We start from the raw sequence: 17,438 nt of genomic DNA, 5'->3' as shown, positions 1-17,438 counted from the left end.
ACTGGGCTCCCAATTCCCTGCAATTCACACTGCCGCTGGGGACTGGAGATTGAGCTCTCTTTGTCCCGTAACTGTAATTTCCGGTGGAGGTCCACCCAACGTGGCAGCTGACCATCACCCTCTGCCCGGTATAGCAGAGTCTTGAACACTAGACCCCTCACGAACTTCACGGATTTCTCAGCTGGATTAGGTCCGAAGAAGTTCAGCCGCAACCACATCATACGGTCAAATTCCTCTACAGAATATCTGTACTCCACTGCTGGTTCCATCCTGGTGCTGTCAGGGTCGCTGTACTGAGACATGCGTTGCCCTCAAATTGTAATATCCAAAGCAATGGTGTCTCCTGTAGCTGTGGCTGTAGGAACGATCCCGCCGCTTGCCACCAATTGTTACGGACCATTTCAGCATAAAAGGGGAAAAATCCGTTTAGGCGATAATCCCCTTTTCACAAAAAGGCACAGCTACTGTAAAAGCAACAAAACTCACGAATTTGGATATAGGTGAATACATCAAACTCCCGAACGGCATACAAGGGAATAAGGTCGCACTCCAAATTGGAACCTCACGAATAGCTGCTAGCAGACGAACAGGAAAAGCAGACATCAGCTTACACTCCTAGCAATCAATCTTCCAGCAGCATACGGTGAATCCCCCCAAGAACGAGACAAGGCTCCGTGTTGAAGGTCAAGCAGTGGTCTGTTTATTCAGGGCTACCTGCCCCTGTATTTATGCAGGTCTCCCACCTGGTGGACACTCCCCTAGGGGACCAGATGGAAGACTGTAACAGCAGACAGACATGTATCATTTTTGTACACACAGCCACAATACTTTCCCACCATGCATCTTGGTTTCCTCCTCTCTGCCCTGGAGATAATTAATGAAGTAATTCAATTATCTCCTAAGACAAAGGCCAGACTCCATTATGCACATGGTGACACAGAAACAGACTATCACTTTAAAATACATACAGACACATTTTATACACAAAACACAGACATGTAACACAGTGGTGTATCCTGGTTTTGTGCTGCCCTAGGCAGGACAAAACTCAGGCGCCCCCCTCCCGCCCGCGCCACCCCCATCCAACCCTTCCCCCCGCCCGAACCACCACCCCCACCCTTCCCCCGCCCCGCCTTCTAAATACACACACACACATTCACTTACAGATACGCATACACTAGCTAACAGAAACACACACTCGCTAACAGAAACACACACACACTTACAGACACACTCACATTCACTAACAGACACACCCTCACTAGCAGATACACACACTCACACTAACAGACACACACACACGCACTAACAGACACACACTAACAGACATACATACACACACACTAACAGACACCCACTAACAGACATACACACACACACACACTAACAGACATACACACACACTAACAGACATACACACACACACACACTAACAGACATACACACACACTAACAGACATACACACACACTAACAGGCATACACACACACTAACAGACATACACACACACACTAACAGACATACACAGACACACTAACAGACATTCACACACACACTAACAGACACACACACTGACATACACAGACACACTAACAGACATTCACACACACACTAACAGACATACACACACACTAACAGACACACACACTGACATACACAGACACACTAACAGACATTCACACACGCACTAACAGACACACACACACTAACAGACATACACAGACATACTAACAGACAGACACACACACACTAACAGACAGACACACACATTCACACACACACACACACACACACTAACAGACATACACACATATTCACTCACTCACATATTTAACACATTTTTTTTTTTAATTTACCCCCCCCCCCAGCCTCCTTACCTTTGGGAATGCTGGGGGGGGGGGGTCCTATTTCTCCCTGGTGGTCCAGTGGCTGCTGGGCGGCGCTGGCGGGCGGACGGCGAGGGAGCACTTCCTCTGAGCTGTCTGCTCAGCTCCCTCGCGCGCCGCACAGTGAGGCTGGGAGGCGGAGCCGGAATATGATGTCATATTCCGGCTCCCAGCCTCACTCTGCGGCGCGCGAGGGAGCTGAGCAGACAGCTCAGAGGAAGTGCTCCCTCGCCGGCCGCCCGCCAGCGCCGCCCAGCAGACCGCCCGCCCAGAGGGCTTGTCAGTTAGCCGCAAGGTTAACAAGGCATTTGCCCTGGGCATTTGGGGGCGGCGTTTTTTGCCGCCCCCTGGAAAATGCCGCCCAAGGCAAATGCCTTGTTTGCCTCGCGGCTAATACGCCCCTGATGTAACATATCCCCAGATAGCTCAGGTCTGGGTGCACATTATTAGGTGAATGGCACCCAGATCACACAAATACATTTTAATTGCCATGGAGCCAAAGTCTTTAATTATACGAACAGGCTCCATGGCAGGCTATCTGGGTTACTACAGTTCACATAAAACATAAACTACCGAATTTCCCTGCATTCACCAAATTCATACGAATGAGAACCAGGGGCTGGAGGTTCAGCGGTGCCTGCACGGAAAAGTGTACGATTTTGGTGCATGAAAGCCGGGCAGAAAAGTGCTGGCTGCCCGGGGAGCTCCAGAACAGCGCCACCTAGCGGCCGCTAAGTGTAACAGCGGCCACACAGTTAACAGGCAATTAACCGCAGCTTCAGGGAGGTAAATTGGCAGCACACTCCAGCTTCTGGGTGGCCAATTAACAACGCCGGCCGGCTTCCCACGGCTCTGGGGAGGTTGGTGAACGGCTGTTTGTTCGGTAGATGAAATCTACCGAACTGCTGTGCAGAAAGGGAGAAATAAATCCTTCTACACAGTAAAATTAACCCTTTAGCTGCCGGTCCATAATCCAAAGGCAGAAGGCGGGCAACCAGGCTCCTCCAATACAATGTGGCGAGATTGGTTTAGTCACAGTTATTATTTAATAATAATAAAAAAAATATCTTTAATCTGCCCCCCTATCACCTCAAAACACTGCACCACACACAGCCCCCCTTACATACACAGCCCCCCCACAGCAACACAGACCCCTTACATACACAGTCCCCCCTTACACACACAGACCCCCTTAAACACACAGCCCCCCTTACATACACAGCCCCCCCCACAGCAACACAGACTCCTTACATACACAGTCCCCCCTTACACACACAGACCCCCTTAAACACACAGCCCCCCTTACATACACAGCCCCCCTTACATACACAGCCCCCCCTTACACACACAGCCCCCCTTACACACACAGCCCCCCTTACATACACAGCCCCCCCTTACACACACAGCCCCCCCTTACACACACAGCCCCCCCTTACATACACAGCCCTTCTTACACACATAGCCCTCCTTACACACACAGACCCCATTAAACACACAGCCCCCCTTACATACCCAGCCCCCCTTACATACACAGCCCCCCCTTACACACACAGACCCCATTAAACACACAGCCCCCCCTTACATACACAGCCCCCTTACATACACAGCCCGCCCTTACACACACAGCCCCCCCTTACATGCACAGCCCCCCCTTACACACACATCCCCCCTTACATACACAGCCCCCCCTTACACACACAGCCCCCCCTTACATACACAGCCCCCCCTTACACACACAGCCCCCCTTACATACACAGCCCCCCCTTACATACACAGCCCTCCTTACACACACAGCCCCCCCTACACACACAGCCCTCCCCTTACACACACTGCCTCTCCTTACAAACACTGCCCCAATACACACACTCACTGCCCCCTTATACACACTGCCCAAATACAAACACAGCCCCCCATACATACACACACACACACACACACACACAGCACCACTCACACACAAACACACTGCTCACAATATACAAATTGCTACCCCATACATACACTGCACCCCTCTCACACACACACTACCCCTCCATACACATACTGCAACCCTCACATACACTGCACCACTCACACACACACACACTACAGCCACTATCCCAGCAGACCCTGGGTAAGTTATCAAAAAAAAATTTAAACGGTTTGACTACTTACTCTGGGAGGGCACCACAGCAAATCCTGGCACCAAAACCACTACAGAGAGCTGTAGTGGTTATTGTGCCTGGATTGTTTCTTAAAATGATCTGCCAGTGGCCCTCCCGAGATTAGCTTCTGGATCCGCCACTGCATGTCTAATGAGTAAAATGAAAAGAGAAGTTTAAATAAGCCTCCTTCAGATCCGATTGGCCGTACCCGGCCTTTGACCTCAGAACATGTGTGCGCGTCCCTTACGTGACGTCAATAATGTGGTCGGAAATGGGGCTACATATTGGCGTGGATCCGCAGCGTCCACCAAGTGCCGCAGGAGTCAGATACATTGCTGCATGGCCGCTGAACGGCACCTCCGCAACTGTCAGGAAGGCAACTACCGTAAACACCACAAGGTGAGGCTGAATATGTTACACCACCTCTGAAGAAAGCCAACAAGGACGCTGCACGAGTGCTAGGGATATCCCTCTCCAAAAGATGCGCCGGTATCCAGGACCTAACTGTGTTACTTATCTTCTAGAACCTGGCTGTGATGCTGTGTTACTTACCTTCCAGGACCTGGCTGTGTTACTTACCTTTCAGGAAGTGGCTGTGTTGCTGTGTTACTTACCTTCCAGGACCTAGCTGTGTTACTTACTTTCCAGGACCTGGCTGTGTTGCTGTGTTACGTATCTTCCTGGATCTGGCTGTGTTTCTTACATTGCAGGACCTGGCTGTGTTGCTGTGTTTCTTACCTTCCAGGACCTAGCTGTGTTACTTACCTTCCAGGACCTGGCTGTGTTGTTGTGTTACTTACCTTCCAGGATCTAGCTGTGTTACTTATCTTCCAGGGCCTGGCTGTGTTTCTTACCTTCCAGGACCTAGCTGTGTTACTTACCTTCCAGGACCTGGCTGTGTTGTTGTGTTACTTACCTTCCAGGACCTGGCTGTCGCTGTGTTACTTACCGTCCAGGGCCTGGCTGTGTTACTTACCTTCCAGGACCTGGCTGTGTTACTTACCTTTCAGGGCCTGGCTGTGTTACTTACCTTCCAGGACCTGGCTGTGTTACTTACCTTCCAGGACCTGGCTGTGTCGCTGTGTTACTTACCTTCCAGGACCCGGCTGTGTGTTACTTATCTTCCAGGACCTGGCTGTGTTACTGGCTGTGTTACTTACCTTCCAGGACCTGGCTGTGTTACTTACTTACCTTCCAGGACCTGGCTGTGTTATTTACTTACCTTCCAGGACGTGGCTGTGTCGCTGTGTTACTTACCTTCCAGGACCCGGCTGTGTGTTACTTATCTTCCAGGACATGGCTGTGTTACTGGCTGTGTTACTTACCTTCCAGGACCTGGCTGTGTTACTGGCTGTGTTACTTACCTTCCAGGACCTGTCTGTGTTACTTACTTACCTTCCAGGACCTGGCTGTGTTATTTACTTACCTTCCAGGACCTGGCTGTGTTACTGGCTGTGTTACTTACCTTCCAGGACCTGGCTGTGTCACTGTGTTACTTACCTTCCAGGACCCGGCTGTGTGTTACTTATCTTCCAGGACCTGGCTGTGTTACTGTGTTACTTACCTTCCAGGACCTGGCTGTGTTACTTACTTACCTTCCAGGACCTGGCTGTGTTACTGACCTTCCAGGACCCGGCTCTGTGTTACTTATCTTCCAGGACCTGGCTGTGTTACTGTGTTACTTACCTTCCAGGACCTGGCTGTGTTACTTACTTACCTTCCAGGACCTGGCTGTGTTATTTACTTACCTTCCAGGACCTGGCTGTGTTACTTACCTTCCAGGACCTGGCTGTGTTACTTACTTACCTTCCAGGACCTGGCTGTGTTACTTACCTTCCAGAACCTGGCTGTGTGTTACTTACCTTCCAGGACCTGGCTGCGTTAGTTACCTTCCAGGACCTGGCTGTGTTACTTACTTACCTTCCAGGACCTGGCTGTGTTACTTACTTACCTTCCAGGACCTGGCTGTGTTACTTACTTACCTTCCAGGACCTGGCTGTGTTACTTACTTACCTTCCAGGACCTGGCTGTGTTACTTACTTACCTTCCAGGACCTGGCTGTGTTACTTACCTTCCAGGACCTGGCTGTGTTACTTACCTTCCAGGACCTGGCTGTGTTACTTACTTACCTTCCAGGACCTGGCTGTGTTACTTACTTACCTTCCAGGACCTGGCTGTGTTACTTACTTACCTTCCAGGACCTGGCTGTGTTACTTACTGACCTTCCAGGACCTGGCTGTGTTACTGGGAAGGGAAGTTGATACTCGGGTTTCCCAGCATCCTAATCCGGAATACGTAACTTCCTCCCAGCGCGTTACATCATCCGCTGTGCGACGGAAGTTAATCTGACCAATCAGAAACCGGTGCTTCTCAGAGACCGGATATCCGGTTAGTTTGTATTTTCTTCTGAGCCGGCGGGGAATCCTGTAACCCCAGGTAAGAATAGCGGGGGACTGGGGCCCCCGGGATCCTGCGGGTGTAGGGCTGGGGCCCCCGGGATCCTGCGGGTGTAGGGCTGGGGCCCCCGGGATCCTGCGGGTGTAGGGCTGGGGCCCCCGGGATCCTGCGGGTGTAGGGCTGGGGCCCCCGGGATCCTGCGGGTGTAGGGCTGGGGCCCCCGGGATCCTGCGGGTGTAGGGGGGGAGACTGAATGCTCCCGGGATCCTGCGGGTGTAGGGGGGGAGACTGAATGCTCCCGGGATCCTGCGGGTGTAGGGCTGGGGCCCCCGGGATCCTGCGGGTGTAGGGCTGGGGCCCCCGGGATCCTGCGGGTGTAGGGCTGGGGCCCCCGGGATCCTGCGGGTGTAAGGCTGGGGCCCCCGGGATCCTGCGGGTGTAGGGGGCAGACTGAATGCTCCCGGGATCCTGCGGGTGTAGGGGGGAGACTGAATGCTCCCGGGATCCTGCGGGTGTAGGGGGAGACTGAATGCTCCCGGGATCCTGCGGGTGTAGGGGGGAGACTGAATGCTCCCGGGATCCTGCGGGTGTAGGGGGGAGACTGAATGCTCCCGGGATCCTGCGGGTGTAGGGGGGAGACTGAATGCTCCCGGGATCCTGCGGGTGTAGGGGGGAGACTGAATGCTCCCGGGATCCTGCGGGTGTAGGGGGGGGGAGACTGAATGCTCCCGGGATCCTGCGGGTGTAGGGGGGGCAGACTGAATGCTCCCGGGATCCTGCGGGTGTAGGGGGAGACTGAATGCTCCCGGGATCCTGCGGGTGTAGGGGGAGACTGAATGCTCCCGGGATCCTGCGGGTGTAGGGGGGAGACTGAATGCTCCCGGGATCCTGCGGGTGTAGGGGGGGAGACTGAATGCTCCCGGGATCCTGCGGGTGTAGGGGGGGAGACTGAATGCTCCCGGGATCCTGCGGGTGTAGGGGGGGAGACTGAATGCTCCCGGGATCCTGCGGGTGTAGGGGGGAGACTGAATGCTCCCGGGATCCTGCGGGTGTAGGGGGGGAGACTGAATGCTCCCGGGATCCTGCGGGTGTAGGGGGGAGACTGAATGCTCCCGGGATCCTGCGGGTGTAGGGGGAGACTGAATGCTCCCGGGATCCTGCGGGTGTAGGGGGGGAGACTGAATGCTCCCGGGATCCTGCGGGTGTAGGGGGGGAGACTGAATGCTCCCGGGATCCTGCGGGTGTAGGGGGGAGACTGAATGCTCCCGGGATCCTGCGGGTGTAGGGGGGAGGCTGAATGCTCCCGGGATCCTGCGGGTGTAGGGGGGGCAGACTGAATGCTCCCGGGATCCTGCGGGTGTAGGGGGGAGACTGAATGCTCCCGGGATCCTGCGGGTGTAGGGGGAGACTGAATGCTCCCGGGATCCTGCGGGTGTAGGAGGGAGACTGAATGCTCCCGGGATCCTGCGGGTGTAGGGGGGAGACTGAATGCTCCCGGGATCCTGCGGGTGTAGGGGGAGACTGAATGCTCCTGGGATCCTGCGGTTGTAGGGGGAGAGACTGAATGCTCCCGGGATCCTGCGGGTGTAGGGGGGAGACTGAATGCTCCCGGGATCCTGTGGGTGTAGGGGGGGAGACTGAATGCTCCCGGGATCCTGCGGGTTAGGGGGAGACTGAATGCTCCTGGGATCCTGCGGGTGTAGGGGGGAGAGACTGAATGCACCCGGGATCCTGCGGGTGTAGGGGGGAGACTGAATGCTCCCGGGATCCTGCGGGTGTAGGGGGAGACTGAATGCTCCCGGGATCCTGCGGGTGTAGGGGGAGACTGAATGCTCCTGGGATCCTGCGGGTGTAGGGGGGAGAGACTGAATGAATGCTCCCGGGATCCTGCGGGTGTAGGGGGGAGACTGAATGCTCCCGGGATCCTTTAGCAATGTGACAATTTGTGTAAGTTGCGTGGTCCATGTTGTGACTGAGGTGGGGTGTAATGCTGTTCTCTCTCTGTTTTCCCCTGTAGGATGTATGCGGTTTACAGACAGGCGCATCCTCCCACAGGGCTGGAGTTCTCCATGTACTGCAACTTTTTTAATAACACAGAAAAGAACCTTGTGGTAGCTGGAACTTCCCAGCTCTACGTGTATCGGCTGAACCATGACTCAGAGGTACGTTCTTAAGTTTTGATTCCCTGGGGGGATACTGTCTTTAACAGTAAAGTGGTTCTGTCACCTTCTGGGATCTTTGTACATTTTACCAAAAAGCCCCATGGTGATTACTAGAGGTGTGATGGCCAGAGGTTGCAGTAATGCTGAGTAGTGATGTCCCGAACAGTTCGCCGGGAACCGTTCGCCGGCGAACATAGTGTGTTCGGTCCGCCCCCTATTCGTCATGGAGGTGGGAGGGTCTGCTGCTGATTGGCTGGAATGTGTCTGCTGACTGTGAGGTACAGGGTCAAAGTTTACTCAATGATGACGAATAGGGGGCGGACCGAACATCGCGCGTGTTCGGGACATCACTAATGCTGAGTTATACGTAACTGATGCAGTCACCCTCTGCACCAATGTTATTGATCTTTAGCTCTGACAATAATTGAATGCTTTCCTATAGGGATGGCCTAATTTGCGTGTAATTATTTTTTGGGGGTGACCGTGCCTCTGTAAAAAGAAAGCACAGTGCTTGAAATAACCCTTTTTAAAATGCACAACGTAAAGTATTTCTATATATGTTTGAATAGCCTGCACAGTTGCACTTTATGGTAACTAAACCGCTTATAGGTAGCAGACTGTTAGAAGGTATGGGTGACCCTGTACACGTCATGGCTCTGATATCACAGGCTCGCTACAATCCTGTGCTAAGCATTAAAGCATGTACACTTGGGACACCTCTGTCAGTGCTACTGTGGGCATTTCTGCATCTCCACTGAGTATTTCCTGCTGGAAACTAAATGTAGAACTAAATTCTGCTATATGGCACACATACAAAAGCAGTGCTTGATTTAATTTTTTTTTTTTTTAATAATTATAAGAGACTGACAAGATGATAACTGATATAATTTGAGTGAAGCCATTTCCCATCAGCTTTCATTCTTGACAACTGATGAGAACAGGTTCCTCTGCACAGCAGATGTTTTTGACGTCTCGTTGAGCATGCGCACGTTCATCCAACATGAGTCCCAACTATATTGTCAATATTATTGATGGTGGAAGTTTGTTTGTATTATTGGGGTAATGTCAGCCATTTAGTGTAATTCCTAGGCTCAGCAACTCACACCATATAACATATTGACCCCTTTCACTGTCTTCTTACAGAGTTCTACAAAAGGCGACAAAGGTGCAGGTAAGATACTGTCTTACAGTACGTACCGGTAGGAGACTGTCTTACAGTACGTACCGGTAGGAGACTGGCTTTTACAATCTTACATACAGGAAGGAGACTGACTTAGTCTTAAAAAAATGAAAATCATTTTTATGTTTACTACTGCCCTGCACACTGGGTAATGATCACTGTGAAAAATATAGCGCAAAATAAATATGCAAGCATACATAAAATCTTTAAAGGGACACTATAGTCACCAAAAAAAACTTTAGCTTAATGAAGCATGCCTCTACATTCTCACTGCTCAGTTCTGTCATTTAGGAGTTAAATAATTTTTTTTATGCATCCTAGTCACACCTCCCTACATGTGACTTACACAGCCTTCCTAAACACTTCCTGTAAAGAGTCATCTAATATTTATCCCTCCGTCATTACAGATTCTGTTTAATTTAGAACTTCTTATCTCCTGCTCTGTTAATAGCTTGCTAGACACTACAGGAGCCTCATATATATGATATTAAAGTTCAATTTACAGAGCAGGTGATAAAATATTTTATCGTAAATTACATCTGATTGAAAGTGAAACCCATTTTATTCCCATGCAGACTGTGTCAGTCAGAGCCAGAGGAGGTGTGGCAAGGGCTGCATAAACAGAAACAAGGTGATTTAACCGATAAATGGCAATGTAACTTCACAGGCATGATCTATACACTTAAACTGCTTCATTAAGCTAAAGTTGTTTTGGTGACTATAGTGTCCCTTTTAACACAATGTCTAGAATATCCCAGATTGCCACAATAAGAGCAAAAGGACACTGGCAAAAGGACACTGTAAAATCAATATAGGTAACCGCGTCATAGTGCAAGAGTTGAACAGCGTCAATGGATGTCCGTTTGCACAATAAAACGTTATTTAGTGGATTTGACTGTTAAAATATTGGCTTCATGGTTTTTCCAGTTTTGCCTTTTTAGAGTTTCCGATTCACTTGTGGATTAACTGATCCTACAGTTACCTAGCTTTATCTTATAGCGAATAGGCTGATTGGCCATAGTAGTGGAAATGATCTCCCACTACATGTCTGACATAAAAGTGTAACCTCAGAGGAGAACAAATCCAATCTGATCTGATTCTGTGTAATATCGTATTGGTGGAGGGCAATCCGGGATATTCTAGACCATGTTTTAAGGGTTTCACTAAATCAGTAGCACATGTGGCATTACCCTTAGTGTACTATTCCATTCTCTGGCTATTTCTGAGTGTGTTGTCATTATATATATATATATATATGTATGTGTGTGTGTGTGTGTGTGTATATATATATATATATGTATGTGTGTGTGTATATATATATATATATATATATATATATATATATATATATATATATATATATATATATATACGATAAAGAGCACACAATCTCCCAATCTGGGTGAATGTGTGAGTGTCTACCAGATATCCAAAATAGGGGGTAACCCTGGTTGAACGTAGATAAAGAAAAATGATCGAGGGTTCTCACAAGTAGACCCAAGATCATAGTATGGATATCAGAATAAATGGTCTAAATAGAAAAACCAAATATAAAATAAAAAAAACAAATACTTTATTAATTATAAATATACAGAAAAAAACTAACTAATCACTCAAAAAAACAATATGTGAATCTCAGAGGGGAGCTATAAAAGCTCAAAATGTTAGAATACCATGCAGAGCAGTCCAGCATCAAAATACCAGAGGTAGGATGAAATAATGTCGGTGGCTGATCTTATCTCAAAGATGGATACAAAGACCACTTAAAAAAAGGGCAAATCCTATTATACCTCTAAAAAGTGTATAAAGCTGGCTGTGGCTACGAAGTATCTACATAGTATAAAACAGCAAGATATTCTAATGGATAGATCTGTGGTATGAACCCATCCAGTGTATGACTAAAATAGCGCTCACATTGCAATTTGTGAGAGAGGAGACACTAATCTATATAAACACTGGACTCGGTACTGGTCCACTCAGCGTAAAGTAGCTCAAAGTACTGGCTAGTACTAAATAGAGAGACACCTAAATAAATCTATCTCTCCATAAGTCGCTAACATGGCTACTAAATCTGAAAAGACCTTGCTGATATCCAATATAAGGCTACTAGAGATACTATCTTGTGCCTAACACAGTCTAAGATAGTCTATCCTTCAATAATATGCTTGCAGTACGATCATGGAGTCAGACAATGTAGCTAAGTAACTAAATACAGATGTAGCCACTAAGTCTAAATGCTCCCTAGTAGATACAAAGTTGCCAAAAAATAACTAATAATAAAGGCTGACAATTATATTTATAATTAATAAAGTATTTGTTTTTTATTTTATATTTGGTTTTTCTATTTAGACCATTTATTTAGATATCCATACTATGATCTTGGGTCTACTTGTGAGAACCCTCGATTATGTTTCTTTTTTCTTTATCTTTGTGTATATATATCTCATTTTTTGATACAAAACCTAGTTTGTCCTTTTTCCAGATGTGAAAGGCCACAAAGAGAAGCTGGAGCTAATGGCTTCCTTTTCTTTCTTTGGAAATGTCATGTCCATGGCAAGCGTGCAGCTGGCTGGAGCCAAGAGAGATGCTCTGTTGCTGAGCTTTAAGGAGGCTAAGGTGAGACCACTGCTCATTGTATCTATAAAGGAGGCAGAGACCCCCAGTGTGCAGCATCTTAATATTATCTACTTCCCAAAGATTGCTTTCCAATTTCCCCATGAAAGGATAGAGTAAGATACTCATTCCAATGGGATCCATGTATTATTGTGTTTAGTTGTCATGTTGGATATAATTTTAATTTTTCATTTGTCCCAGCTGTCAGTTGTGGAGTACGACCCTGGCACTCATGATCTCAAGACCTTATCTCTACATTATTTTGAGGAGCCTGAGTTAAGGGTAAGCGATTCCTCACTCTACATCTGTGCCTTCAGTATGAGCTATGACAAGGATTTTGTGACTTTGTCAGCAGAGGGGAAGCTTTATCTGTGCATTCTGCCTTTTAAGTTCTGAAGTTGTGTATTTGTGCTGAACCTAGTGTGCCCCATTGGCATGGTCTCTTTCCTCTCCACAGGATGGCTTTGTGCAGAATGTTCACATTCCAAAGGTTCGTGTGGACCCCAGTGGGCGCTGTGCCGTCATGCTTATTTATGGTACAAGACTGGTGGTGCTGCCATTTCGTAGAGATACCCTGACAGAGGAACATGAAGGACTCATGGGAGAGGGGTATGTATATTTTTATAGTCTGAGACCTTTAAGTAGAGGAGGCATTACTGTGAAGGTAACTCGCCAAGGGAAATGACTAGGACAGGGAATTGATAATTATAGAAGAAATTCCTGTCTTTGTTTTCTCCCAGTCTGTTCTCTCTGGTGTCAGTCTCTGTGACACCAGAGAGAAGAGACTGACACCAGCGAGAACAGACTGTGACAATACACAGACTGTGACACCAGAGAGAACAGACTGTGACAATACAGAGACTGTGACACCAGAGAGGACAGACTGGGAGAACTCTGGTGTGACGGTCTCTGTATTCTCCCAATCTGTCCTCTCTGGTGTCACAGTCTCTGTATTGTCACAGTCTGTTCTCTCTGGTGTTACAGCCTCTGACACCAGAGAGAACAGACTGTGAGAATTCAGTCTCTGTATTCTCCCAGTCTGTTCTCTCTTGTGTTTACGGTCTCTGTATTCTCCCAGTCTGTACTGTTTTCTATTTGCTAATTACTGCATTAAAACAGTTTAACATTTTGGTTCTGTAGGCAGAAATCCAGTTTCCTTCCCAGTTACATCATTGATGTACGAGAACTCGATGAAAAGCTGCTCAACATCATTGATATGCAATTTCTTCATGGATACTATGAGCCCACCTTGCTCATCCTGTTTGAGCCAAATCAGACCTGGCCTGGGTATGTGTAGTGATCACCCTTAACCCAAAGTCAAATCTGACACTCCTGTAACAGCCAGACAGCCCTCTCTTATTGCTTTAATGTGTGTTTTTATAGCCGCGTAGCCGTGCGCCAGGACACCTGCAGCATTGTCGCCATCTCCTTGAATATTCTTCAGAAAGTGCATCCAGTTATCTGGTCCCTCAGCAGTTTGCCATTTGACTGCACACAAGCATTAGCTGTGCCCAAACCCATCGGTGAGTAAACTCAACTACCCCCTGACAATGTGCAAATCCTCCAGTGAGTAACTTCATCCTCCTCATGGCAGGTCCTGAACCCATCGGTGCACAATTCTACAATTCCATAACTAACCTGACCTTTGTTTCTCCCAATTTCTCTACAGGAGGCGTTGTGATCTTTGCAGTGAATTCTCTACTGTATCTCAATCAGAGTGTTCCACCATATGGTGTGTCACTAAACAGCCTGACTAATGGGACGACCTCGTTCCCTCTCAGTGAGTATTCCATTTTGTTCACTTTCAGTAATTTCAGATTTCCACCTCATTCCTTCTCTGTAAGCATCATCAGATCTCCACCAATTTCCATTTCGGTAAATCACTCCCGGCCTCCACTTTGTTCTCTGTCAGTAAGTCGCTCCCGAACCTCCACTTTGTTCTCTGTCAGTAAGTCATTCCCGACCTCCTCCTTGTTCTCTGTCAGTAAGTCGCTCCCGAACCTCCACCTTGTTCTCTGTCAGTAAGTCGCTCCCTAACCTCCACCTTGTTCTCTGTCAGTAAGTCGCTCCCTAACCTCCACCTTGTTCTCTGTCAGTAAGTCGCTCCCGAACCTCCACCTTGTTCTCTGTCAGTAAGTCACTCCCGAACCTCCACCTTGTTCTCTGTCAGTAAGTCACTCCCGAACCTCCACCTTGTTCTCTGTCAGTAAGTCACTCCCGAACCTCCACCTTGTTCTCTGTCAGTAAGTCGCTCCCGAACCTCCACCTTGTTCTCTGTCAGTAAGTCACTCCCGAACCTCCACCTTGTTCTCTGTCAGTAAGTCACTCCCGAACCTCCACCTTGTTCTCTGTCAGTAAGTCACTCCCGAACCTCCACCTTGTTCTCTGTCAGTAAGTCGCTCCCGAACCTCCACCTTGTTCTCTGTCAGTAAGTCGCTCCCGAACCTCCACCTTGTTCTCTATCAGTAAGTCGCTCCCGAACCTCCACCTTGTTCTCTGTCAGGAAGTCGCTCCCGAACCTCCACCTTGTTCTATGTCAGGAAGTCGCTCCCGAACCTCCACCTTGTTCTATGTCAGGAAGTCGCTCCCGAACCTCCACCTTGTTCTCTGTCAGGAAGTCGCTCCCGAACCTCCACCTTGTTCTCTGTCAGGAAGTCGCTCCCGAACCTCCACCTTGTTCTCTGTCAGGAAGTCGCTCCCGAACCTCCACCTTGTTCTCTGTCAGGAAGTCGCTCCCGAACCTCCACCTTGTTCTCTGTCAGGAAGTCGCTCCCGACCTTCACTTTGTTCTCTGTCAGGAAGTCGCTCCCGACCTTCACTTTGTTCTCTGTCAATAAGTCGCTCCCTGCCTCCTCCTTGTAATAGACCTAGTTTTTTTTTACACACACACTTTAACCCCATTTTCAGGATTGAAGGTTACACTGATACTGTTTTTATAATTGTTGTAGACCATAGATAACCTGTGTTATGTGAATGCCTCCTTATGTTAATATGCCACTTTGAAGCTTTGTAAATACAAACGAACACCCATATGTAATACATGTTCATTTTATTTTGTGTATGCGTTTTCATTTAACGCGTTGTCTGGGAGGAGTCGCCCTTTACTGTGTTACTGTCTACAGAAAGGCTAAGGGCACTTGCCACGTCCTGTCCCATTGCTAGATCCGGTAGTCTGGAATGGATTCATCTCTCAGTGTCTTGTTTGGATGGAATTCCTCTTTTAACCTCCAGCTCTCTTCTTGCAGAGAATCAGGAGGCTGTTCGAATCTCACTGGACTGCTCTCAGGCCACATTTATCTCTTATGACAAGATGGTGATTTCGCTGAAGGGTGGAGAGATGTAAGAAACCATTCTGGTTCTTTTAAAATGGCGTTCTCCAGATATCTAATGGCAGGATTATAATGTGCATGTGTTCTGTCTCCCCCAGTTACGTTCTGACTCTGATTACTGACGGAATGCGAAGTGTGCGATCATTCCACTTTGACAAAGCAGCTGCGAGTGTCCTCACCACGTCAGTGAGTACCGCAATCAATCTCATGCCTAGAATTTACCTTGTGAAAGGATCCTCCATGGCTCGATGTGCACTGCCTTAATGTAACCATGTATAACTTAGGGACCGGACACAAGATCCCTCTTCTGCTTTCACACTCAGAGGTTGAGTGTGTTCTCGTCTGCCATCAATGTGACTGATGGGACAGGTTCACTTGTTCTACATTGTAGCGGGACCTGGGGAACCCGGCTGGTTATCCCTGCTATGAATGCATTAGGAGACCCATTTCCACCTCCCCCCAGTAACTGGACGACACACGGTTCCAGGGGTACAATGTTTAACAACCTTTATTTGGACGCACAGACCCCCATAGGGGGTCTCCTTCCCAATCAACACAATCCCAGGATGGAGGCAGGCGCTGGGTTGTAGAATAGTACACAGGTACACACATGCCAACACATTCCTTACAAAGGGGTAAACATTGGGGCTTGGCACCCCGGGAAAGGAAGGGGTCACACAGGTAAAACTCGTTAGAAAGCCCTGGGTCCCAGCTAGGATCCCTGCAAATAGTGGGGCTATTGGCTGTACAGAGCCTGACATACCAGTGTCTAAAGTCTGGGGCTCGATGCTCTGTACATCCACGAAATCAGTTCCACAGCGTTGCTTGGTTTAGTCCAGTGAATTCAAACTTCGCTCCTAAACCAAGCAACAGCCAATCCGCTGAAAGGTGCGAAACCAATTTGTGCCAATCAGCGCTTGGGTAGCAGAGGGGTTTTGCCGCCCAATCAAAAGAAAGGGCGCGAAACCCGATTACACCAAACCGCTGAGGGTCGCCAAACCAATTTGCGCTAATCGGCGCTCATGAAGTAGAGGGGGTTCGCCGCCAAATCAGGAAAAAGGGCGCAAAACCCCGTTTGAACTGGCGCCCTTGCTCTGATTGGTCGCCGGCTCCTTGCAGCGACCAATCAGCGCTCCCTCGGCTGACCAACCAGGAGAATGGCGGGAACCCATTGGACGGCACAGACTTCCACGCGGCCAACGGGGCTCTCTTGCCGTGAGACGGACGCACAGCCCCAGGGATTCCCTGTTGGTGCACGCCTCTCTCTCGGGTGGACATCCCTTTGCTGGTATCCACCTGAGGGAGTGCTTTCCTGGGCAGCCATGGGCCTAGCCTCGTCACTCCTAGGTAGGGGTATAAGGCGTGATTATAGCTCGGGTGGGACGATCCCCGACACGGGGATCGAAGAGTGTGTGTGCAGGCTGGTTCGGGATGTGAATGTTCCCCCTGGTGGGCGTTCGGTGATACGAAATGGTGACCACCCAGGTGAAGCACGCGCCGCTTATTTCTCTTGGAGTCTGCGGTTTTCACACCTCGTTGGCGCCGGAGCGCTCCCGTGTGGTTAAAAAGAAATTTGCAGGATTCAATGTGAAAATTACAGAGAGGGGGAAATGTAACAAGGGAAAACATACATTCCATGAGAGTACATCCACACATAGGAAAAGGCAATTCATAGTCAGGCAGCGGTCCTGCCACAGACATGTTCTTGGAATTTGTACTCCAGTAGA

General features: G+C 48.9%; 1 protein-coding gene across 2 annotated transcripts in view; it reads left to right on the top strand.

Moving 5' to 3' along the window:
- The first annotated feature begins 6,391 nt into the window (after positions 1–6,391).
- The window catches only part of CPSF1 (cleavage and polyadenylation specific factor 1), a 38,554-nt gene continuing 27,507 nt past the window's right edge, over positions 6,392–17,438 (top strand). The window contains exons 1-11 of one of the 2 annotated variants that reach the window (XM_063450895.1): positions 6,392–6,466; positions 8,445–8,589; positions 9,733–9,760; positions 12,252–12,385; positions 12,584–12,664; positions 12,840–12,991; positions 13,523–13,669; positions 13,766–13,905; positions 14,052–14,162; positions 15,628–15,721; positions 15,810–15,897. In XM_063450895.1, the coding sequence (XP_063306965.1) occupies positions 8,446–8,589; positions 9,733–9,760; positions 12,252–12,385; positions 12,584–12,664; positions 12,840–12,991; positions 13,523–13,669; positions 13,766–13,905; positions 14,052–14,162; positions 15,628–15,721; positions 15,810–15,897 (1,119 nt within the window). In that variant the 5' untranslated portion in view covers positions 6,392–6,466; position 8,445. The remainder of the gene's footprint in view (positions 6,467–8,444; positions 8,590–9,732; positions 9,761–12,251; positions 12,386–12,583; positions 12,665–12,839; positions 12,992–13,522; positions 13,670–13,765; positions 13,906–14,051; positions 14,163–15,627; positions 15,722–15,809; positions 15,898–17,438) is intronic. The other variant, XM_063450896.1, reaches the window with a different exon arrangement.

Source organism: Pelobates fuscus, chromosome 4 (genome assembly GCF_036172605.1).
Source record: "Pelobates fuscus isolate aPelFus1 chromosome 4, aPelFus1.pri, whole genome shotgun sequence".
Lineage (NCBI taxonomy): Eukaryota > Metazoa > Chordata > Amphibia > Anura > Pelobatidae > Pelobates > Pelobates fuscus.
Note: the sequence above shows the minus strand (reverse complement) of the source record. Positions and strands in the feature narration are given on the sequence as shown.